Raw genomic sequence first — 25,436 nt, forward strand, 5'->3', positions numbered from 1 at the left:
GTGGGTTACTTGTATTCATGCATGGATGCAGCTTGTGCCCTTACTGGCGTGGCACAGTGGAGAGGGTGTGAGCTGCTGATTTCAGAATGGAGGGACTGTTCACGAAGAGGGTAGGAAAACAGACGGGAGACCGAAAGAGAGAGTCTGTCTTCAGTCACCTCTGCGGAGTTAGGGCAGTGATGTGTTGAAGAAAATCACATGATTTGAAGATAAACAGATTAAAGTTCATGCCTTACTAACAGAGATTTTGGACAAATTAACTTCTTTGAGGCTCAATTCCTTGTACCATTCAGAGATTTAATGACTTCACTTTATAAAGCATTGTTGTGTGGAATAAATGAATAGATTCATGTCAAGCACTTGCTTCAGGGTCTGGCCCTCCATGTTTGAACAATAAATCGTTTATAGTGTGAACCCAATAAAAGGAGTCACACAGGTGCCTTCTGACATCTTAAAGGGCCATGGACACAAGCTGATGTTAGCTTACCATATTATTATCCCTTTCTCGTAATATACTGGAAGTCTGTGAAATATTCCTAAATCTTCTTCACTCAGAGTTTGGAGACTGGAACATTCCTGAGCGTCAGGCCACCTCCCACTTTCACTGCCTGGCAAATGAGGGTTTCGGGACTGGAAGCAAGGGTGGGGCTAACTCAGGGTAGAGGAGCGTGCAGGGAGAACCGAAGGAGACAACTGCCAAGGAGAAAGGCACGGGGGTCGCGATCACCATGGCTGGAACAAAGGCACTTCTGACGCTAGAAAACTTCATTAATGGAAAGTTTGTACCTTGTAACTCCTATCTTGATTCTTATGATCCGTCCACGGGAGAAGTATATTGCAGAGTGCCAAACAGTGGGAAAGAGGAGGTGAGTGGGGTGCCTGGCTGGGGCAGTTCGTTGAGCATCTCTTGGTCTCGCTCAGGTTCTGTGTGATCACCGGGCCGTAGGGTCGAGCCCCGCACTAGGCTTGTGCTCAGCGCAGAGTCTGCTTAAAGGCTCTTTCTCCCTCCGCCTTTGCCCCTCCCCTCCCCCTCTTTCTCTCATATAAATAAATGAATAAATCTTAAAAAGAGAGAGAGAGAAGAGGTGAGTATATTCACTTAGGGAAGATGGAAATATACCTCATGTGCTGATGAATTACGTGTTACTTTTCTAGGAGCAAAGGGAGTTGGGAAAAGGTGTAGAATTGTTAAACCCTAGCAGAGGGACGATTTTAGTGCTGGGAAGGTCTGCTTGGTAATGGGACTTTTAGGGTGCAGGATTCCCAGGCATCCGAAAGCGTTCTTATGACACCTTTTGAAATGGTGTCAAGTGAAGACTATCTTCCATTCAGGAAGTCCGCGTTAGGCAACTTGGCTTTTGGGAAAGAAATAATAAGTATGGTAACGGCTTTTTTCATAGAAGTGAAAATCCTCTTCGTATTTCTTTTGGTGAGTGAAAGCAGGTGCTAACGTAAAAGCGAGTGGCCTCCGGTGAGCTTTCAAACGGGGATGCCTACGCCTGGCACGAAGCCCATGACTTCGCCCAGAACGCAAGTGATCAATGAGGCGTCTTAATACACAGCTGCGTTTCTCAGTCCTTAGCAGGGGTCTAGTAAAAAGTATTTTTTGTTAAGAATGGCCCATGTTTCTGTTTCCTTTTCTTTACTAAGCGTTGCCTAACTTTGCCACTATATTCATGGATTTCTAAAAACAAAACCAAAAACAAAACAAACAACAAAAAAAAACCCCAAACTTGTTGCTCCACTAAAGCAAAAGTGAAAAACCCAGGGATTGATTTTAGATTATCCTCTAATAATGCCTTATGTCTTTAAAACATCTAGTGATTTAAAACTGATCATTTGATGAAATGCAAAATCAAAGTCCCATGTATTTTTGCATTTAAATTTAACACCGTCACTCAAAGTGCTTAATGGTATAAACATTAAAATTTTTTTAGTGATGCAAAATTTTATTTAAGAAGTTTTATAAAATGTTGGATATATTTGTTATTTCTTTGACAATGTAGAAGTGTCTGGGGTGATGAATATGGCTGATGTGTGTATGCTCATCTAATGCCTAACGGGTTTTACTTTTTAAGGCACAAAGAACTAGATTATTTATTTATTCTTCAAAACAATTTTTTAGAACTAGATTATTTAAAAGCCAACTGTAATCTTCATATACAAATAAGTATCTATAAATAAGCCTTCTTATACTAAGCCACTATTTCTCTTTTATTAATAATATTTTAAAACTGTCTTGCATTTAAAAAAATAAAACCTTTAGACTTGTGGACAAAAGTTTGCAAACATTGACTAATCTGTTGGTTAAACTGTAACCCACAATTCTGTTTCAAATGACTTGGGATAGATGTGGGAAATCCAGCTTTGTGCTATCCAATCCTCCTGGTCTCTAAGTGTTTTCCAAAGTGCTTTTAAAGGTGACAAATATGACAAATGTTGTTGAAATATTTTCTGCAGCTAATGGTTCATGCCTTTTCAGAAGATAGAATGCAGTACAGAGGCATCTGCTAGGAGAGGAACAAATATTTTGGATTTCCCAGCAATTTAACTTGTAAATATTCTCTCTGATCCCACAAGTCTCAGTTTTTGCTCACTTGAAAAATATCATCAACACACAAACTGCACACCCAGTTTCACAGAAAGTCTCTTAAAGAAAGTGCTGCTGGTGTTGCTAACAGGTTTTGCTGTGTGCTCCACGTTCACTAAGCCCTCTAATACAAATTACACCCAATGGGAGTCATAACAACCTACAAATAAGACTCTATCATCACCCTTATCCCACAGATGACAGTGAGCTAACATTCTCATCTCTGATGCCTAGATCTCTCTCTCTCTCTCACACACACACACACACACACACACACACACACACACACAGATTTGCGGTGGTATTTACATGATAGCTTTGCGATCATAAGCAGAAACCAGAGTCCGACCCCATGGCTCCGAAGACCAGCTGTACTGCTCAGTATCTACTGTCTTGACTTAGAGCTGAACTTCCTTGTGCCTCAGTCTCCTTACCTATAAAATGGGAATAACAGTAATACCTGTCTTATTGTGTGGTTCTGAGGATGAAATAGACTTATGCAAAGCCCTTTGTGTTTGGCATATGTAAATGCTTTCCAGGTGTTAACTTTTGCTCATATAGGTTTTTTTTAAAAAAGATTTTATTTATTTATTTGACAGACAGAGATCACAAGTAGGCAGAGAGGCAGGCAGAGAGAGGGGGGGAAGCAGACTCCCTGCTGAGCAGAGAGCCCGATGCGGGGCTCCATCCCAGGACTCTGGGATCATGACCTGAGCCGAAGGCAGAGGCTTTAACCCACTGAGCCACCCAGGCGCCCCTGCTCATATAGATTTAATACGTATTCTATACTTCACAGACATAAGCCATCTTAGAACATATGACTGGACCTGAGTTTTCTGCATAGCAAAAATCTTAGATTTTGTATCGACAACCTCAGGAAGATGAGATTTTACACTGAGCACGGGAGGAAGGAGCCCTTCTCTTGTTGGCGGGCAGCCAGGCCCCGGGGAGGCGGGGCTTCTGGTGGTGAACAGCACAGCTCACCTTCTCCCTTCATCCCGTCCTCGGGTCCACAGTAGAGATCCAGCTTTTCAACAGAAACCACCACTTTTCCAGAAATTTATAATTTATAATGAAGAGGAGAATCATGTCATCCTTTATTCAGCTCAGCTGGAAGTGACTCTGTTTATAAAGGAAACAGAGAAGGAGCTTGGATCAGATTTGGGGGAGAGGGCGGCTGAACTGTCAGGTCACGTGACGCGAGAAAGCGGCTCGTGGTTGCCTGAAGCCTATGGAAAAGGATTCCGAGGCTGGGCCCGGGCCCAGGTGTGGAAGAAAGCTGTGAGTAATTCTAGAGTCTTGTCATGCGTGTGAGGGGGGAGAAAGCTGAGACACAGGCTATGGATTTGCCGTCTCCGGGATAGACTTTGCTTCGACTTCGCTGAAGACCCCAAGACTCATTTTGCCTTGCAGGAACTGGCCTTGCTCGAACCTTCCCATATACTGTTTCCTTTTAGATTTGCTCCAAAGTCAGGTTTCCAAGCTATCTGTTCAAATACGGACGCTCTCCTTTCCCACAGAGGCCTCTCACTGGGCAGAGCCAGGCAGGCTACAGGGACCGTGGCTCTGCCATAGCAGGCCAGCTGTGGTCTTGGAACCACAGAGATCTGGGTTTGAGTCCTGATGCTGTCACTTATTAGCTGTGTGACCTCTACTGAGTTACTTGAGTTCTCTGTGCCTCGGTTTCCTCATCCACAAAATAGGCATAGCAATAGTCCGGGTAGAGAATTCTAAAACAGGTGAAATAAAATAATTTGTGTGGTTAGCATATTCTTTATATATAAAAATAAGTAATTTTTGAGTGGATTTTTTTTAAAAGAAGATTTTATTTATTTATTTGACAGGCAGAGATCACAATTAGGCAGAGAGGCAGACAGAGAGAGAAAGGGAAGCAGGCTCCCTGCTCAGCAGAGAGCCTGATGCGGGGCTCAATCCCAGGACCCTGGGATCATGACCTGAACTGAGGCTTTAGTCCACTGAGCCACCCAGGCGCTTGAATGGTCATTTTGAGGATCAATCTGAGGATATGATTTCAAACAAACTTTTAGGCTTTGTCAGATATGTTGGATCTGGATTAAAAGCTGAGGGATTCTACACATCTCGGTGATGTTTTCTCTCTCATACGCTACTGAAAAAATTTTTTGTATTTTAACATGATTAAAAATGTGCATCTGTTAAAATTCAAATAGCTTCCTTCTAATGGCCGCATCTGAATACCCTGGTCAAAATGGAGCATTCTTCTCTATTTTTGTGGTGCCCCTGATTCTCTGGTCACGTAAACACCACTTTGCAGGTAACTCAGCATGAGGAGGCCTTGAATATTTGAAATCAGGCAGAGGAAATTAGGCGTGGGTGGACCTGTGGATTCTGGATTCATCCAACCTCAGGAGCAACGGTTTTAAGCTGATCCTCTTCCTCTTGCTCCTCAAAGATCGAAGCCGCAGTGGAGGCGGCCAGAGCAGCCTTCCCCCGCTGGTCGGCCCGGAGCCCCCAGGAGCGTTCGCAGGTGCTGCACCGGCTGGCGGATCTGCTGGAACAGTCCCTGGAGGAGCTGGCCCAGGCAGAATCCAGGGACCAAGGTGAGTGCCGCTGGCCCGCCCTGTACCGGCCAGTGCGGTGCCTAAGGAAGAGTGCAGTACTAATCCTCAGATGCAGGCCATGCCTGCCCTCCTTCCGACTGGTCAGGTGACCTTCAGCCTCTTAACTACAAGGGATGGGACTCGGGTACTTCCTCCATAGTAGCCTCCCGAGTCGCCCCCCCCCCCCCCCTGCCGGGCCCATCAGTCTAGCCGCACCTGTGCTTCTCATGGCAGAGAAGCCATGAGAAGCCTCCATGCAGGAGGCTTGCATCTGGCAGACTCCTGCCCCGTTCTGATGGTCCAAGCAGGTCACGGCTGAGCCCAAGTTTCAGGGGCAAGGAAATAAATATACTTTGTCCATTTCGTGGAAGGCACTGCCAGGGTTTTTGGCAAGGGGAGTAGATGTTGGGTGAAGGGAAGAAGAGGATCCTTCTAGGTAGACCATTCAAAGCAAAAGTAATTGAAAAGCAGGTTGTTTAGAAAGAATCTGTATGTCAGTATCGAACTCCCAACACAACTTCCCAATTTTAACTCCTTCCCAGAAGCGTAAGTAATGGATTAAATGTCCAATAGTAATATCTATTGGGAAACCCCAAGATCTTTTAAAATGATATGGATGCTTATAAATCAGCTTAAAGTTAGAAGGCAGCCTGAGTCCAAACTTTTCAGGAGATGCTTCCTGCCCATGCTGCTACACTGGGAGTCCCCCTGAATCACCAAAGACAACTAAGGAACAACCCAGAAAAGCTATGTTTCTCTTTTTGTTCAGTTCAGAAGCTAGGGCATATACATGGGGCACGTGGTGAGTGAGTGAGGGCCACACAGCATCCTTGGGGTCCCCTCAGCCTTTCTGGCACGTTCCCATCTTAAGGACTCCACCCTGTGATGGGGAGACGTGTAGTATACATCATCTGTTTGTCAAAGTGGTTTCATTGTGTCATGCAACTACAGCTGTCTTAATACCCATTACTCCAAGCCCTCCTAGCAGGTAAGAAGCTTGGTGATTTTGACTTGAAAAAGCTGATGTGAATGGAGTGGTAGCATCTGGCAGATTCATGATAGCCACGAATTGTTCAGCCCGCAAAGCAAAGATGGTTTCACTTAATTTTAACGCCCCCCCCCATTTCATCTGATAACTTCATACCTAATTATTTCACGGTTCTATGAGACCACGGCCAGCTCTCTGTGTCGTCAGGGGATGAAGTTTCAGGCTGGAGAGGACCAAGGTTCCGTCTGCGTGAGCTGGGATACGTGTACGATCATGTCTTCTCCATCCCCGGGGAAGCAGGTGGACTGTGCTTTCTGTTGTTGGCTTCTTTCAGGGAAAACCGTAACACTGGCCAGAACCATGGACATTCCCCGGTCTGTGCAGAACTTCCGGTTCTTCGCCTCCTCCATCCTGCACCACACGTCTGAGTGCACGCACATGGACCACCTGGGCTGTCTGCACTACACCGTGCGGGCCCCGGTGGGGATCGGTGGGTGCTCGGGGAAAGCCTGCCCTGCGGGGGTGCACAGGGATGCTCTCTCCATTCTGTAGAACTGGTCTAAAGGAACAGACCGAGAGGAAGGAAAGAGATGACTTCTACTTCGGCCGAAAATGAATGGGCCTCAAAAATCTGTTTCTAGTTTATTTTCTTTGTCTCACATTCCCTACTTATTCCTGGAACACTGTTCTTGGGAAATTAGCAGGAAAAGAAGGATGCCGGGAGAAAATTCACATACGAAGGTTCCCCCCGCCGCCCACATTAAAAAAACATTTTTTTTTGCCCCCAGAGAGTTTTGTAGTCAAGAGCAAGGATTTTGGGTATGTGCAGGGCCAATTTCATAACATTTGTATACCTCAGGATTCTTGTCTTAAAAGCTGGGAGAATAGTTTTAATTTTATATTTATATATGTTAGTGTGAATTAAATAAATTAGTACGCGTAGGGCGCTCTGAATTAACTGCTTCCTGCTTTCTTTTAGAGGAGAAGTGAACCTGAGCAATGGCTCAAACTATCCACTAGATGTCACTGTTCCTCCACCCACCAAATACGCATACTTACTAGTTACATTTTATGATGGGATAAAAGTAAATAAATTTAAAGGAACGAAAATGGGACACATTACCACTTTGGTTATTTGAACTCTTTGGAAATCACATTTTGAAGGAATTAGGAAAAACTCAAACTTCTCTCTTAGAAGTATGGTGATATATCATGCTGAAAAAAACTGTTATCCTATAAAGAAAAGAGTTTCTAGTGAGAAATATAATCATATAAAATATATATTGACTTTCACAGCATAGGTTTAAGGGAAGAGTATAAATAAGATGAATCCATTTACAAATTCATAAAGTAAATTTTTTTTTTTGAGAGTTTTATGGTTGGAAGTTTTATGGTTTCAGAACATTGCATGGAGACACATTCTAGATGCTGCTTCTGTTACTTATTTAGCAATTCTATCTGGTCATGAAACAGGTGATAACCCAGAGAGAATTTTTTATTAAAAAGTTTTCTGGCTGGCCAAGATGGATTTCATAGTCTATGCATCAAATTTTCCTGGCTTTACTAATCAGAAGGCCCCCACATGGCAGACTAAGAATGTATTTGCTCTTATTTTACCACTAATTCTAAAAAGCTTGAGATTTTATGCCTTAATCCACAACAGGTTAGAAACAGTGATGGAAAAACTTAAAAGAAATAGTAGCTAGACAGTTGGATGATGAAGAAGGAGAGAGAAGTTTAAAAAAAAAATGTAAAGGCTAGTCTATAAATCTCAAAACTCCTCACGTTCTGGAACTGTTTAGTAACAGGTGACAGCCTCTTGGCCCTGGAGCTTACATTGCCTTGTTCATAAATACAGCTGTTACATCAACAAGAAAATAGTAAATTGTATTGCTTTATAGTTTTAAGAGGCACAGTTGTTTGTAATACATTTTAGAGTCATTTCCCCAAAGTTGGCTACAAGTAAGCCAAAGTGGGGGTTTTAGAAGGGTAAGCCCAAGTTTCACGCAGGGTGGAGGAGTTCCACGTCAATAAACCCAGTCTGGCCAGTCTAGTTTGAGGGTCCTGCCTTTGGTGGCAGTGTTTCTGTTCTCCTCTTGTAGCTGGTCTGATCAGCCCTTGGAATTTGCCACTCTACTTGCTGACCTGGAAGGTGGCGCCGGCCATCGCGGCTGGCAATACCGTGATAGCCAAGCCCAGCGAGCTGACGTCAGTGACGGCGTGGATGATGTGCAAACTCCTGGAGAAAGCAGGTAATGAGCGGTGGCTTTGGAGAGGTGCAGGACTGGCTTCGGGGTTGCAAGTTTTGTGGGTCTCAGCCGCCACAGCATCTCTGACATGTGAAAAGTTATTCTGACTAGAAATCTGCTCACCAAAATTGATTCCAGTGACATCTTGGGTTTTCCTCTCTCTGAGCCTTTTCTGAGAAATCCCCTTCACACACAGGGTTGGATCACACTCCTTCCTCTTCTTCACCCGTGTCCTCCCGGTGTCGGAGGGGGGAGGGGCTGGCAGGCAGTGACATGATTGCACACCTGTAAGTGAGAAAGGCTTAAAGATCCCCGTCAACTCCCACACCAGCCTGCTCCAGAGATGTCTTCAGCAGATGGTTTAAATCTTCTATTTGAACCACTTCTTAATCTTGATGCAAATAAGACTGCCCTTAAGTACTTCTCTGGTTTGTATGGTTATATGATACCTGCTAGAAATGGGTATTTTTAAGAGATTTGAATATACCTCCCTCAGTTTTCTCTACATTTGGAGCCACCGTGTGAAAGTTGATATAATATGGCTCCTTGGCCTCTTTATGTCAACAGTGTCCCCAGTGGCCTCTTTATGTCAACGTTCAAGGTATGTTCCTGGGTAGTAGGTTCTAGGGTATAGCTCAGCATGGGTGTGGTCTGACTCTGCACCAGGGTTGTGTCAGGAGAGCCTAGCTTGTAACCCACAGGAAAGCCCCTTGCTGTTAGGTCCCTCTGCTCAGGTCTCCATACGCACCCTGCTCTGCGCACTTCCTTCAAGTCCACAGAGAAGGTAGTGTTGGGCTCACCCATATCCATAAAGTAGGTGGTTGGAAAGAACGCATACCTCCCTCTTCTGGATACCTTATCTCTCTAAGCAAAAACATACATACTGGCTTCCAAGAAAGTTGAGCCAGTTTTTACTCCAGGATTTAGATGGCAGGGTGAACTGTGTGGCCTTATGACCCTAGTCTAGCTGCCCCTTTCCCTTGTATTGTACAAAGGAATGAGGCCTCCAGCTTCAGCCTTTGGGGTGACATTTATGGATGCTCTAGGCTTCTAGAAGGTTATGATAGAAATGTGCCTATCTCTCTCATGTCCCAAGGGTATCATTCCTTCTTTACATGAGGGATCATTTTCTAATGCCATTCTTTGCAAAATTAAGTGCCTAGTATCTACAGAGTTCCAAGGCCTTTCTTCCCTCTCTGTTGGCTATAGGTTTCCTGGAGTGGAGAGAAGGGGCCGATGCTGTGCCGTGATCTATGTTGGGGAGGGCAGCCCTGCAGGTGGGGTGAAGCCACAGAGCTGTGTTCCCAGAACCACTCTCTCTTGAAGTCAACCACATCTTGATCTATGAAGATTTCTCTTCCCTAAGCACTCTCCCCTTCTATATGCCCAGCTCCTGGGCTACACGAGAGTTCTACATTTCCATGAATTCGCATAGCGTTGATCTTATTTCTTGTGAATGAATAGGCTTGTTATACCAAGACAGTTCTTCCTTCCTTCCCTGCCTCTGCTGGCTTTGCTAAACTTTCTTCTCTGGGCACCACGGAGAGCGTAAGGCTCAAATTGCACCTGTCTTAAGCCCTCAGTTTCTCCATTTGGATTAAGAATCTGTACGGGACGTGTTGAATACCGACGCAAAAGAAAACTAAGAAGACCTGCTGGTTCTTGATATTTATAGAGCAGTCCTCAGGTCCAGAGCATTCAAACAGACTTGACAGTTGACCCTCCTGTGACGTAAAGTAATTTTAAAAAGTATACAGTGAGTACCCCCTTTTATAGTTCTAGAACAGTTATTTCTTCTTGGCAGCACCAGACGCATGCCTCATTCCTGGAGTGTCCAGTGAAAGCAGATTTCTGTCCTTTCCTAGTTTTGTTCTGCCCAGTGGAAGCTTGTTGCCATCCTTCCCCATCCCGGTCCCTGGTGCAGGGAATCTATGCCCCGTGCTGTCTGTTAGCCACCTATTCTGAGTTTTACCAAATTATTCTTTGCCATTGTAGTGCCTCCTTTCTCTGGTAACTGACATATCTTAAAGGTAGAGGGCCAATGTCTCTAGAAACATTTCATTACTGTCTCGATCAAATTGGCAAAGTGGTGCTGAGCATTACTGGCCAGTAGGCAAACACATTACCACCAAAGTTCAAGGGAATGTAAAGTGTTAATGCCGTTGTATAGAGGGCAACTGGCCTGCTGAAGTGAACTCATTTTCCTGGGATGATAAATATGTGGTGTTTCTGAGTTTTCTTCACTCTTCATTAAAATGCTGTTGTATACATTAGCAGTGATTTGATCCATTTTTGCCTTCCGGATTTATAAAGCCCAATAGTCCACCTTCTCTTGCCCCCCACCCCCAGTCAGAAAGTATTGGGCAAATATTCACATGCTCACTGTCTGATGGAGATGCAGGACCCCCCAGCCTGCAAATGGTGGGAAACTTGACCTTGTTTCTCCCCCATCAACCACCGTGAGGGCCTCTCTCCTGAGACCCCTCTCTGCTCCAAAACGGGCTTAGCGGCTGTCACATGGTGTCTGACTCTGGGCCTGCTCTCCATGGCAGTGACTTGTGATCCAGGACCAACCCAAGCTAGATTTCAGTATGTGTGCACCTGCCTGTAAAGGAGAAGCCATTAGAGGGGAAGCTCCCCCGGATACCACCAGGAGTCATTGATTCCCCACACCTGTCTCTGAGGCTCACCTGAATGGGGTGATCCCCTCAGGTTATCACGCCTGGGCTCTGGCTTGATGGGAAGGTATTCTGGTTGATGGTGGATCATCAACGCCAACTTGTTATTTGTACTCTAAAAGCATATTCTGGAAGAGATGGTTTTAATCCAACAGAGCATGTTTCTGTTAGGAAGAGAATGTCTAACCTGGATAGGGAAAGATAGTGGGAGCAGGGAAGTAGTTAAAAAACCTTACACGTTGGAGGTTTTCTGCATCTCTGTACTTCCAGGCTGGAGAAATATGGGAAAGAAACTCAGCTAATCTCCTAAATCCTAAGATACAACACGTTTGCACTTAGATTTTCTTTCTGGACACATAAAGCTTTCCAGAGTCAAGGACCATTTCTGATTTGGATAATGTACATGAAGTCTCCATTCATTCATTCACGTATTTATTTGTTAACCGCGTGCCCCCGGTTTTGCCTCCTAGTTGTTGCCCTTTAGCCTCATTCTGCCTCAGTTTGGTTGAGGTGAGGATATGAATCCTCCCTGCCTTATCCAGTAGCTGGGAGATCTAGATCGCTTCCAGCAGTGACTGGCCCACAGTGAATGCGGGCACTTAGTGGTATTAATCTATCTGGCAAACTAGGGCCTTAGCGTAGGGGGGCCAGTGGGGAGCAGTAGGGTCTCATGCTAGAAAGATGGGGCTCCCATTTTAGGGTGTATTTGGCACTTTAAGTCAGTTCTAGAGTGTATGTCTGTACCATGGGACACAGGACCTTTGACTCAATACTCACCTTCTTGGAGGAGTCCAAGGGAGCCCAAGGGAACCCAAGGGAGCCCTCCCTCCCTTCCCTGGGCCAAGCCAGTCAATCTTTCCTTCTGTGCACTTCACATTTTCACACTGAATTGTGACTCCTCAATGCCCATGTGGAGCAGGGTTCTTCTTACCTTACAGGGCTTGACCTGCCTGAGGACATCTCTGTGACCTGAGCCCTTGATGCCTAGTCAATATTATGGAATGAATTAATTAGAAGGTTCTACTCTTCATTATTCTAAGGCAAAGCACCTGGAAATATCCCACCTAGGGCACACTGGATTTGCACTATAGTCTTTGCTTTGCCATTAAACTAGAGACGGCCATAAAACACGCTCCCCTCCATTCGAACTACTTCACTTTCAAGGACAACCTCCTTGTCACTGAAAGTTCTCAACACACGGAGAAGAATTACTGTTGTAATTTCTGTTATTGTTTCTGTATCCCATCCAGATACAGACCTGGAGACTGTTCTGTTTCCTGTCCAGGTGTCCCACCAGGTGTGGTAAATATTGTGTTTGGAACAGGGCCCAGGGTTGGTGAGGCCCTGGTGTCCCATCCAGAGGTACCCCTCATTTCCTTCACGGGGAGCCAGCCCACGGCCGAGCGGATCACACAGCTGAGTGCCCCGCACTGCAAGAAGCTGTCCCTGGAGCTGGGGGGCAAGAACCCCGCTATCATCTTCGAGGATGCCAACCTGGAGGAGTGCATTCCAACGACTGTCAGGTCCAGCTTCGCCAACCAGGTGTGTCCTCTGGGTTGGTGTGTTTTGTTTTGAGTTTGTTTGTTTGTTTGTTTTAAAATTCTGTGACCCAGTTAGCCTGGATCCGTTTCATCACAGTGCCAAACCAGGAGTGAGTGGGTCAATCTGGGGCTATTTCAGGGAAAGGAGATTTTGACATTGTGTTATGCCATCGACTCTGTTTTGTCTCAGTGTCCATCTGTGGTTCTTGTGGAATCACAGCTTCTGTTTGGCAAACACCTGTTCTTGAGCTTTATCGGGTATAAGCTATGGACTGACTGTTTGCTCCTCTAAGCTTTTTCATCCCTATATTCATAGAGTTGCCCCCATTCTCTTCTTGCTGTCTGAATGTCCTATCTCCAGTAAACCTTGTGCTCCCCAAAGCATCCTAAATGTAGCACACACTTAGAAATAAATGCCTAAACCTGTCTAGAAGATGTTGCTGATGTCACAGAGTCATGGGCAACTTGGTATCTCCCAAAATTGTGAGATGTTTTTCTGGAAGCCAGAGTTCTCAGCGGATTCTTCCAGGCGATGGCATCCCAAAGGGTTAGGAACACTGACCCAGATAGACCAGATGGTAAGCCTCACAGAGTCTGCTCTGGGGCTACGTTTGACTTTAAACGCCCCAGCATCAGGTCTTGGGTAGAGCAGGTGTGCACAAATACTGAATGATTTTCTCCAAAGGCTTGCTTTTTAAAAATTTCAGCAGCGAACAAAGAATCCACTGAAGAGTTAGAACTGCCATAGAAAGAAAGATGCCCAAGTTGCTTTACGTTACCTTTTGAACCTTCATTTCCTTGCCTGGAAACTCCTGGAAGCAGTAATGATGTCTTCTAGTAGCGATTTTGTGAGTTGTAGAATGAAAGCCATTCTTGACAGTGGTTATTTTTGTGATTGTTATCATTGTAATTATTTCTCTCACAGTCATTCTTAGAGAAAGTGGCTTGACTGTGTCTGTAGAGAGCGTTTTTCTGGATCAACAGACTTAAATTTTAAGATTTTAGAAAATAGACTTGCAATTTTATGATACAGCTATTTCAATCACTAAAGTAAACAAGTATCCAAATGAACAATGAAATCAAGCGTTTTGGTGTTTTAGTGACAACACGGGGTTAGGGACAAGCTGTGGACTGCGATACAGCCCAGAGGACATCAGGTGAACTCTGCATGAAAAAAAACCAAAAAAACCAAAACCAAAAACCAAAAACGTACTCTGAGCGCTGAGATGGACTGTGGCTTCTTGGCTACCAGGATTGTGCCAGAACTTGAAACTGCTAAGAGAACCTTCCTCTTGGGGGGGTATTTTAAATGGCCTTGGAGAAGAGGACAGGAACCCAGCTGGCTAATTCAAGACAATAGGCAGATTTTAGGCGAACTACCGGGGCTGGTTTCTTTTTCCTTAACCAAGAGCTGAGTCCCAAGGAGTGAACACTTCTTCCTCAGTTGAACATAATGGGGCCCTGTGAAACATCTCTGCCACACGTAGTCTCCTTCAGCCAGGGGCGCACTCACGCTCCGACAAGCTGTGAGACACTGAAGAAAATGAATGGACTTCAGCATCACTTGGCCTGAAGTAGAAACTTCCTGTGCCTGGTGGCCCTGGGCTTGGGTTCATTCAAAGCTCCATTTCCTAATTGTAAGCTGGGAAACCTATGGCTCCGTAGAATTATTATGAAAAAAGCACCCTGCACGGTCTCTGGAATGTAGTAAATAGTATTTCCCTTTTCTCATTTCCTCAAAAGTCATGCTACCAGAGATCCTGGCATTACCTCGGCTTTCCTGGCACTAAGTAATCAGGAAAGCCCTGACTGTGTAAGCCCCCAACTCTCTTTACCACACCCTCCCTCCCCCCATGGCAGGGGACACTTGTGTCTGGAGAGTTCCCAAGCCAGATACACAGATGGTTCTTACAGTGATGCTGGATGGCAGAGAGAATTCTTTTTTCCGAAACAGTGACTATTTGACTTGGACAATACACCTTTGCACAGTTGTCAAAATAATTAGAAATATTCCATCCTTAGGATGGTTTGAAGATCAAATATAAATGTGAAAATCGTTATTTATGCAGAAATGTACTAACCATACATACATAATGATTTGAGATGTCTCGACTGTGGTTTGTAAGTGACTGCACACTATATTCAGACGACAGTAAGGATCATTTTTTACTCAGGCTCCTGTTAGCACCTCTGCCCCGAACAGGCAGTATCTCTGTTTGGATGTCTAGTAGGCGTCCGAACCTTAACCCATGCCAGCCAGAACTCTTGCTTTCCCTTCATCCCTATCCCTGCAATACAGCTCCTCTCCCTGCCTTAGGTTTGCCTTTGGGGGGTAAAGCACTACCATCCAAGGTTCCATCAAAAACCTGGGACTCAACCTTGTTCTTACCCCAACCTCCTATCTCACTAATCCATCAACCCATCCCGTTGGTTCAATTACTCTAAAAATCCTGGAACCCCTGCTTCCGCAGAGCATCAATACCAGTTTTCTTGCACTTGGGGGTCCTACGTCCCTTAATGAATCTGGTGATGTCGGTGGATACCTATCACTTACCCCAGCTCCGCTGGTCCTGCCCTGGTGCAAGCTACCTCTGCATGCCTGGACTTCTGGAATACTCTGTGAACTCTACTCTGACTCCACTCTCGTTCTCTTCCATTCTACTCCCCACGGCTACCAAAACGACTCTTTAACAATGGAAATCGATCATATCATGCTGCTGCTTAAAGCCTTCCACTGGCTTTTCATGATTCCGGGAGCAAGATGCAAACTCCTTGTGAGTCTGTGGGACTCCGCATGGTAGGGCCTTGCCCTCACCTCCTGCCCTCCTTTCTTACTCTCCCTGCCCCCATTCCTGCCTCCACTCCCAGCCTCAGCCCTGCCTGCCTTCTGCCTTGCCTCACACACCACACCCCTGCAAGCACACTCCTGCAGCGAGAAGCAGGTCCTGCCTCCTGAGAATTGCCTTCCTTGGCATCTAGCCCAGTCAGCGCCTCCCCACCAACCAAGGGTCAATTCAGATAGCCCCTCCTCACAAGGGCCTTCCAGAACTCCCTTTACTCCAAGGGACTAAAAGCGGCACTTTCCCATTGATTTCTGTTCCCATCCTCTGCTTAGTTTTTTTGTATTGTTTTGCTCATGACCTGAAATTATATTATTGGTTGAGCTCATTGACCTGTGCTGTTGCCTGACTTCCCCACAAGAGTATTTGTTCGTAGTGGTGGGGCATTGTTTTGTTTATCAGTGTCTCCCATGGCCTAGACCAGTGCCTGGCACCTGTCAGGTAGGTGATCAGAGATGCAGGGCGACCTACCCATGAAGGAGTGTGTCTTGTCATTGTCCTCATGTGTCATTCTTGGCAGGGTGAAATCTGCCTCTGTACCAGCAGAATCTTTGTCCAGAAGAGCATCTATAGTGAATTTTTGGAGAAGTTTGTACAAGCTACCAGAATGTGGAAAGTTGGCATTCCCTCTGATCCATCAGCCAGCATGGGAGCTCTGATAAGTAAAGCTCATTTGGAGAAAGTAAGTCAATTTTCTGCAATGGGGGTTTGGGGAGAAGCCCAGTGCAGGGCATAGCACACATTCCTGCTTTGAAATGTTGTTCATTACTATCCTGTTCTTAAAAAAAATCTGACCTGTAGGAAATGGTCTCTGGATACAGAGTCTACACATGTTGTCCAGGTTAAAGCCATGTGTACACGGAATAAAAGAAATGGAGAAGTCAGCATGTAGAGAGCGAGGAAGAGAAAATTTGAAAATAATGGTCAGTGGATAAGAATGACGTGGATTAAGGGTGGCAGGAATTTCCATCGATAAAAGTTCCCAGTGGAATGGGTTCTGCCTGTGGCTTACAGCAGATGCAATTCCAGACGTGCCATGTCTGCTGGTTATGTGGTCCTTAGTGGGTAGAGTTAGTGGTGGTCTATGTGGGAGAAGTCATTGATGGTCTCTGGGTGGTTTATGGAATTTAGGTCTTTAAGGTCATCTTCATGTATTACCTGATGTGACTCCCAAAATAAGTCACAGAACGCTGGAGCTGGGAGACTTTGTTTTCAGCTGTGGTAACTGAGACCCACCAAGGAAGATGTACCCCTGTCCATTAGCTAGTGAGGGACAGAGCCTTTACTTAATTTTGTAGAAATCTTTGACTCTGCATACAATTGGGAGATTAACTACATTTTAACTTTGACCTTTACAGCACTGTGAAGCACAGAGGCTCTTAGCCAAGGGTATAGCAGCTCAGTGGTCTCCTCTTATTTCTTTGGTTTTCCCAGTGAACTACGAAGCAGGGTGAAGAGGGGAGAAGGTGCTGAGGGCTCAGAAGGGAGGAGAGGGTTTGAAACAGTCCTGCAGGACATCAGAAGGGATTCCCGTTGTTTCTAGCATTGTAGCCACAGAAGATGTGGACAAAAACCAAGAACACTGATAGATCTAAACCACAAATGAGATTTGATTTTTTTTAAGACTTGAAACATTGATGAGGTTTTAGGCCTGGTGTCAACCACTCCTTCACAAATCCTAGCCCAGAAATATCATCTTCTATGAAACCAAATTATGCTGTAAAGACAAGTGTTTATTTAACATGTTGGTTGGATTTTGTTTGCTTACTGTCCTTTCAATGTAGTGTACTTAAGTGCCTTGAATAGCTTTGAAAATGGTGAAGCTTACAGTTAGCAGTTTGGGTTTTTTTTTTTTTTTTTCCTGACCACATTTGAACATTAGCCCAAATTTATCTTTCAAACAGAAGTTTTTAAAAACTCCCTTGTATTTTTACCATGATATATTTTCTATCTCGGTCAAATAACTAAGAAAAGAAATAAACTTTCTATTTTGGAATAACTTAAGATTTATAGAAAAATCTCAGAATCTCAGGGCAGAGAGTTTCTATATCCACTCACGCAGCTTTCCCGTTTGCTAACATCTTCCAAGTCCACGATACAGTTGTCCACACTAAGAAACCAATGTAGCACATGATTGTGCGCCAAACTGCAGATTTTTCAATTAACCTCTCTTGACTTTCTACTTGATCCTTATAGAAAATAATTTTTCAGGCACTTGCTTATTAAAACAAAGTACAATTAATTACTCTGTACTCGTTTCAGAAAGCTCTGCTGCTTTTAGGGAGAAAGATTTGTACACACAGTTAAAAATTTCAAAATTGGGGCACCTGGGTGGCTCAGTGGGTTGAGGCCTCTGCCTTCGGCTTAGGTCATGATCCCAGGGTCCTGGGATTGAGCCCCGCATCGGGCTCTCTGCTCAGCGGGGAGCCTGCTTCCTCCTCTCTCTCTGCCTGCCTCTCTGGGTACTTGTGATCTCTGTCAATTAAATAAATAAATAAAATCTTAAAAAAAATTTCAAATTTTTTTTTAAATCATTGGCCAATTATTATTATTAAAAGACTTTATTTATTTGAAAGAGAGAGCAGGTAAGGGAGCATGAGCAGCGGGGGAAGAGAGAAGCAGGCTCCCAGCTGAGCAGGGAGCCCCATGCTGGGCTCCATCCCAGAACCCTGTGATCATGACCTGAGCCAAAGGGAGACACTTAACCGGCTGAGCCACCCAGGCGCCCTGGCCATTTTATTTCATTTTTTTCTTTTTTCTAGGGAAGAACACTAAAGATCGTATTCCCATTACTCCACCATATATAAACTTGCTTCGATAAGTGGAGCCCTCTTGTTTTGTTGTCCTACAGACTAGATCTCTCCCTGCTAGAGTAGAGTGCCCCGCAGATGGGCTTACATTGCCTCCCCCATGTGAGGCCACGGGTCAGTCCTACTAAGACTTCAATGGCTCCTGGACATCTGTCATCTTCACTGCTCCACCTTGAGCACAGGTGCCCAGATGAAGGAGTCATGAAGTCCCCTCTGAGTCTCCCACCAGGTGGACCCATGATGGGGGTCTTGCAGATGGATTCTTGTGAGGAGGTGCTGGGTATCTTGGCCCTTGAGAGAGAGATAATGGAAGCAGCGAGGGCAGTGTAAATGTGGCCTTTTCAGTGGGACTCTTTTCAGCTGGGTATGCCGCTTCGGAGATCAAGAAGGGTGTGCGGACGTTCCACCAGTGGTCATCTGTCCTCGCCTCTCACCAGAGAGCTGTGGAGGCTGTGTCCCAGGGGAGGCCAGGTGGCCATCTTCTATCCTGCTTCTCTTCTGCAGCTGGTCTGTGTCTGCTGTGAAGCAAACTAGCCCTGCAGAGTCTGGGGTCTTTGTGTCCATCTTGCTTCTCTGTGGTTGTCAGGATAGATGGCGAGGCAGTGACCCAGGAGTCCGAGTAGAATATGCAGAAGCTGTTAAGCTGTTCGGTCACGGCAAAGGGCTCAGAACCTCACAGAGACGCAGCTTGCTCCGCAGCATCCCTCCCAGGGATGCAGGTGACTCTGTCCACAAGGAGGGTAGAAAAGGCGCTCTGCCTATTTGGCAGGTTGCTTTTTGTTTTTGTTTCTCTTCCCCACCCCCCCATCGAATGCTTTTCCACGCGACTGTCCAGAGAATCTGGCTCGATGCCAGCCTGCCCAAAGATGCAGGAAATCGGAGATGGGATTCTGAGTGTTAACAGTGAGGCTGGCGGAGCGCAGGGCAGATTCACAGGTGCATTCCCCGATAGGGCCAGGCTGCAGGCTGTTAACAAAGGTCCACTTTGGCAGTTTGCTAGCTGCTTCTGTCAGATTTAAAAACAAACAAACAAAACAAAATGGACTTGCTGGGTGGGCATGTCTCTGAAGTCTCCCTGCTCGTAAGCCTCAGATGGTGTGTGATATCATCACCTTCCTCACCAACAGCACCAGTGGTGGCTGGCATTCAAAAGACTTACTGCGTGCCAGACATTATGCTAAATATTTTACATACATTTTATCTAAGCTTATGAATAGATGGGAGTGTTAATCCCATTTTTCAGAGGGGAAACAGCATTAAAAATCCCTCTGCAAGCAAGTGGAGGCTCTGGGATTTGAACTCTTGGGGCTCCCCGCCTACCCACCTGACCTCTGCGCCAGGATTTTATGGGCAAAGCTACCAAGTACTAGCTACTCTCTGCTTTTAGAGAAAATTTTATAGTTATAATTTATTACATTTTATGGCATATTAGCGGTCACAACATTTTCTTTTTTCACATTTTCCTGAAATCTCAGTTCCTGAGCTGCAAGTTGAAATATCATTCTATCATCCAGAAAATAAATTTAGTTTAGTGTGAGTTTAATATATGTTATATATTAAAATTTTTGAAAGGTTTGCATTTTGAAAACAGACACTTTCCTTCATATTTTGTTATTCAAGACTGTCTCAGAGATAATCATGAAATTTGTAGACGAGATGATCTAAAGCCACTCCATGTTTAATCATGGAAAAAAGTTCTGGCCCTGCATTCAGCAGGTGCTCCTGGAGATCTTTGCCTCAACTTCCCCTGTACACGCATTATGCTGTCTTTGACATCTTTTAATTAGTCTAAATGGGTTGTTTCAAGAGGAGTAAGAGAATAGGGGAAAGAGAAGCCCAGACGTAATTTAGTTTTCATCTGCAAACTAGACAAGGGCTTTTTCTGGGAGAGCTTTGAGATCAGGGCACGTGTTGGGGGAAAATGTGTAGCAGAGGGGAATACGAAGCTGTTCCAAATATTCTATTTTTTAGAAGTCTTTGACCTCATGGTTTATTAAGTATTCTATAAGCTAGAGCAAAATTAAAAATAAGACAACAGTACTTTATAATTTTTGTATGGCAAACACATAACTCTATGTTGGGTATAGTTCTACAATGGAGTACTTATCTAATACAGGACAGAATGCTCAGAGTAATATATGATATGTAGGGATCCAAAGTATGACTTCAAAATTTACTCTGCCTTTGATGTACTGCTTAGCCATTGTTTTATGCTTTTAATTTTTGAGATCACTTTTCTACTTCTCCTATGCTCAGGGGTAGGATAATGTAATCATTGTGACTGTAATGAAATTTCCATACATAAACATATGTATCCTTTTATAAGGAGTCATTTCTACAACCATTGTGAATAAACATCTGTCACTATCTCGAAGTTACTGGATTTACTTATTACATAATATTTCCCATTATATTTAGCTATTCTGTATTAACTAGATGTGTTTTCAGAATGTAATCAGTAATGAGACTAGAAGTTAGAAATGATTTGTTCCGGAAGCCTTTCTTGGTCTTTGGTCTTACGCACCATTCAATCTCCCATATTCTGCAGTGGACAGAGCCCCCTCCTCACCACCCCACACAAGGAGTAACTATTCTTTTGTGTATCTGAATATCCCTGAGTGTGAATTCTAGCTTTCCTGTTTACTAGTGGTATGAACCATCTACCTTTTCTGAGATCTAATTTTATCATCAGCAAATAGGTGGTAATAATGCTAATGGAGTTTTGAGAGAACTAAATGAGAATGTATGAAAAGCATTTATCTATGTGCCTCGGACTTAGACAGTAAAAAAATGACACCCCTCCTCTTCCGTCTGGAGGCTGACTGCCCAAGTGATGGTCAGAGCACTTCCACCCTCAGGCTTAGCAGCTGAGCAAAAAGACAATCAACTTTAGATTTCTTAGCAATGGCCTTATCCATATTTCCTAGATGATTCAAAAATATTAAACTTTCTGCTGCTTTGTGTCAAGGCAAATGGTAAGATGTTGCTAATCATGGTTTTCACCCTCCCAGGTCAGAAGTTACATCAAGCGAGCCCGGTCGGAAGGGGCCCAGATTCTGTGTGGTGAGGGGGTGGACACGTTGAGTCTCCCCCCCAGGAATTGTGCAGGATACTTTATGCTTCCCACAGTAATAACAGACATTAAGGATGAATCTTGCTGCATGAAAGAAGAGATATTTGGTCCAGTGACGTGTGTCGTCCCCTTCGAGAGCGAAGACGAAGTGATTCAAAGAGCCAACAGTGTTAAATACGGGCTGGCGGCCACGGTGTGGTCCAGCAACGTGGGCCGTATTCACCGGGTGGCTAAGAAATTGCAGTCTGGCTTGGTCTGGACGAACTGCTGGCTCATCAGAGAGCTCAACCTTCCTTTTGGGGGGATGAAGAGTTCTGGGGTAGGTAGAGAAGGAGCCAAGGACTCTTACGAATTTTTCACTGAAGTCAAAACCATCACCATTAAACACTGACCCTGGATAGTGGAGAAGCTGTGGTCCACGGCTGGCTGCAGAGAATCAGTAGTTCAGTGCGGCGAGCAGATACCCCGGCATAAATTTCTGCCACATCTTTGCTCAGCGGCGTTTCTCTACCTTAGGCTCAGCAGTTTGTACTCTCATTCGTTGTCACAGAGAGGCTGACTGTTTTCCCGGTGGAGTCAAAGAAGAGACTTCTGAGCAGGAATGCACAAAAAGGAAGCCAAGTAATTGTCAGGTTCCTTCTGTATTGTGTCCTCGCTGTAGTTTTTTTCATTGTTTTGATTGAATTCTTGGAAATTCACAGATAATCATTTTTTTTCCCATTTTTAAGTATATATAAGAATGTCAATGATAAACATAGCATGGAATTTGTCCGAGCAGACCTAAATGGTAGGTCCCACTAAATACATCTGTAAAAGGTCAGGGAAAAATAAAAATAATGACTACTTTTGAAGGAAATTTGAAGCAAGAAGAGGAAATAGTTTGATCCATTTCTATTCGAGTGTAATCAATTCCAGTTCTTCGGGTCTGTTTCCCATGAGGCTTAGAACCCACTAATCCTAAAAGAATAAACGTTAAGCAATTTTAGTAGCCAGTATGACGTATGTCTTCTTCTTGAATTATCCTTTGTTCCTCTTAGGGGTATGGACTTCATGCAAAGTGATAGAGGTATTTCCCGTGGCTTTTTTTTTTTTTTTTTTTTTGGTCTCCTAATGATCAGAGGAGAAAACTGAGGTTTACAGAGATTAAAGTTGCATGCTCAAGGTTATACGAATGCTAAGGGGCAGAGGAAGGATTTGAACCCAGGGCTGGCTCTCAGTCTCCAAAGCCATGATTTCTGACCACTCACACTTGCACAGCAGCCACAGTCTTACAGTTCATGGAACACGTTGTGTTGGGTCTCCTCTCCGTGTCTCCCTCCCTCTCCCCCTCCCTCTCAGGCGTGCAACTCAGGAACTCCTCAGGCACAGCCCTTCCTACACCAACTGAAATCAACCGTTTGCATGTCTGACTGCCCAGCTGAAGAGGAATTGCCTGAAGGCCCAGGCAGTGCTGCTCCCCAACACCCCCTCCGCCCCCCAAAGTCTACATTCCCAGCACAGGGCCTGGCACCCAGAAGGTGCACCAAACAACTTCCAGGGATGGAATGAGGTCTTCCTGATGCTCTGGGGTGTTCGTTGCATGGTGTTTCCGGATGTGGGTTGGGCCAGAGTGGGGCAGAATAGTCTTTGTGGTTTGTGTAGGTTTTCGGATATGTTGGCTTGTTCTCAAATGCTGAAAAACACAAGCCATTTGGAGCCCAAGCAGCGGTGCCGAATCATACCGGGTTCCCGGCTTCTCCCTCCGCTCCCTTCTCCTTTTCTCACCCGCCCTGTTCTCCAGCTCACGCCCCGGAGTCTTCATTAGTTAAATCTAGAAGCAATTCCAAGAGGCAGTAGGAGGGATTTCAGCAGCTCCTAGTCTCTAAGACCCACATCTTTGGTCTTGTACCTGGTCTAGCCCAAGTTCGTCCTTATTTCTGAAACCTAAGCCACATCTTGATTCCACATTCTGGTGACTGAATGTCTTTGCTCCCCATGCCTCAAGACCCACCTCCCACCCTGCTTGTGTTCTGCCTCCAAGACTGTTCTCTAGGACGTGGAGCTGGCCCTGCTCCTGTGCTTTCTTGTCTGGGCTCTGGATCTTGTCTTGTGGAGGGGACTGCTTCCTGCGGACAGCCATTCTGGATGCCAGTTCCCTCCTCTGTGCCTCTCTGGGGCATCAGAAGCTTCTCCTGGGCTCATGAGGTGGTCCCATGGACCAGATCCCATTCTCTATCACCCCAACACGGGCCCAGTGCTCAGTTGTGAACACCAGTGGCTTTGATTTCGGGTCCCCTGTGGGTCTGCACCAGTGTGATGACAGAGTCCCCACAGAGCAGTGCCTCTGTGGCTGCAAGGCGGCCAGGTCCCCCGCCTGCTGGACGTAGGGCCACTCCGGAAAACCCTCAAAGGGGACTCACGAGGGTTCCGATCCTATCTGTTGAGTTTTATTTCTGAGCTGGGTGATGGGGGCTTGCATGTTTGCTGTGCTCTTTCACACGTAGGAACTACATACTGAAAGGAAAAAGTGGATCGTGGATTGTGGGTCTTGGCAGGGGGACAGCCTGGTGCCTGCACAGTGGGAGCTCACAGCATGGTGAACCCCCTCTTCCCCACAGAGCCACCGTGGGGGGCTGATCAGAGGTGACCCAGATGGAAAGCAGGTGCCGGGCAGGCAGGAACAGGGACTCTGAGGAGCCCAGCTTCTGAGTGTGCCTTTCAGTTCTCCCCAGTCCGGGAGGTCTCTGGTTCACAGGCAGATTGAGATCCAGTAGGTCTGGGTGGGGCCTGATTTTACTTGGAGTGTCAAGGACTTCCAGAACCCTCTGTAGGAGCTGCGGCTCCATGATCCCTCCTCCCTGTCTTCCCGGGTCTCAGGAGTAGCCCCTCCTGCACTGGTCCCCTCCTAGACCCAGAGGAAGTGCTCACACACCAGAGCTGACCTTCCTGGGAGAAGGTCTCCAGTGTGGTGTGTGGCACGGAGACTGAGATAACTTGGGACCCTGCAGCTTCTCAGCGGAGAGACATCCACCGAAGCACTTCCCCACCCAGGTAGAGCAGGTCTTCCCTCCATGGCTCCTTTGGAAGGTGCACACTGAGCCGTCTATGCAGCCCAAAAAGAAGCCTGTCTCTTATCCCTTGCACGCAGAAACATAAGGTTAGCCCCTCCATCCAGGGAAGGGGGTTACCAGTAAACTGCTTTTCCAAACCCCAAAAGATAAGTTTGCCCACTACCTATAATAGTCAACCAGTACACTTTTTATTCAACATTATTATGGGTCAGTCAAGGCTCATGAACTGTTTGGATAAAAGACCAACTAACTGGGGGAGAAAGAGATAAAAGAAGAGGTTGTTGAACATTGAATTTGTCTCAGAGATTTGAGCACCCAGCACATTAGTCACCACAGAGCGTGGCTATGCCAAAGGAGCGAAGCAGGGGCGTGAGATAGACCTTGAAAATGAAACATTGGCTCCCCAGATAAAATGAAAAATCAATAGAATGGAACCATTGGTTTGGCCGACAGCTAAAGTACTAATCTGGAAGGTCAAGTTGAGAGAGTAACTCAGGATGCAGAGAATGACATAAAGGAAACATATGAGAGAGAAGTTGCGATGGGGGATTGATCCGGAAAGCTGATGATTCATCTGAGATGAGAGAACAGAGGTGGAGAAGCAAATACATGATAAAAATGAATATCTCTGAATGAAAAAACGTCCCTATGAAAGACACTCACCACGTGCCAGGAGCTATTCTGCTGAAATGTAACAATTCCTAACATAAAGCTTGCAGTGAGAATTACCAGGATACCTACAAGCTCTGTCCCCAAGCCCCCAAACCCACATTTTCCACATCGTACATTTTCCATTAATAGTACTGATTTTGGAAGACAGCAGAGCAAGATTTCAAAGTTCTCAGGAAACGCTATTTTGAACCTAAATCTTGTAGCCAGCTAGCCTGTTACTCAAGGATCCAGGCAAAATAAGACCGTGTCCCAGGAGTTTTCTCTTTCCGATGTGATTTGGGTTGTACCTCAGGAGAATGAAAAACGAATCCAACACACAGCAGACCTTCTGAGGAACAAAATGAAAAGAAATTTCAAATTAGCAGC

At 45.3% G+C, this 25,436-nt stretch overlaps 1 protein-coding gene across 4 annotated transcripts; it reads left to right on the forward strand.

Annotated features, from left to right (window-relative positions):
* Nucleotides 1-655: 655 nt before the first annotated feature.
* ALDH8A1 (aldehyde dehydrogenase 8 family member A1) lies at nt 656-22,343 on the forward strand. Of its 4 annotated transcripts, none has more exons than XM_059177497.1 (7): nt 656-866; nt 5,022-5,169; nt 6,365-6,457; nt 8,260-8,409; nt 12,370-12,626; nt 15,986-16,147; nt 21,287-22,343. In XM_059177497.1, exons 1-7 carry the CDS (start codon nt 729-731, stop codon nt 21,737-21,739), a joined length of 1,401 nt encoding a protein of 466 aa, XP_059033480.1. In that variant the 5' UTR covers nt 656-728; the 3' UTR covers nt 21,740-22,343. The 4 variants fall into 4 exon arrangements, with proteins under 4 accessions (XP_059033480.1, XP_059033479.1, XP_059033477.1 ...); XM_059177496.1 differs by lacking the exon at nt 6,365-6,457 and adding an exon at nt 6,492-6,647 and having other exon boundaries at nt 657-866; XM_059177494.1 differs by having other exon boundaries at nt 659-866; nt 6,365-6,647.
* Nucleotides 22,344-25,436: the final 3,093 nt, after the last annotated feature.

Source organism: Mustela lutreola, chromosome 6 (assembly GCF_030435805.1).
Source record: "Mustela lutreola isolate mMusLut2 chromosome 6, mMusLut2.pri, whole genome shotgun sequence".
NCBI classification, from domain to species: Eukaryota; Metazoa; Chordata; class Mammalia; order Carnivora; family Mustelidae; genus Mustela; species Mustela lutreola.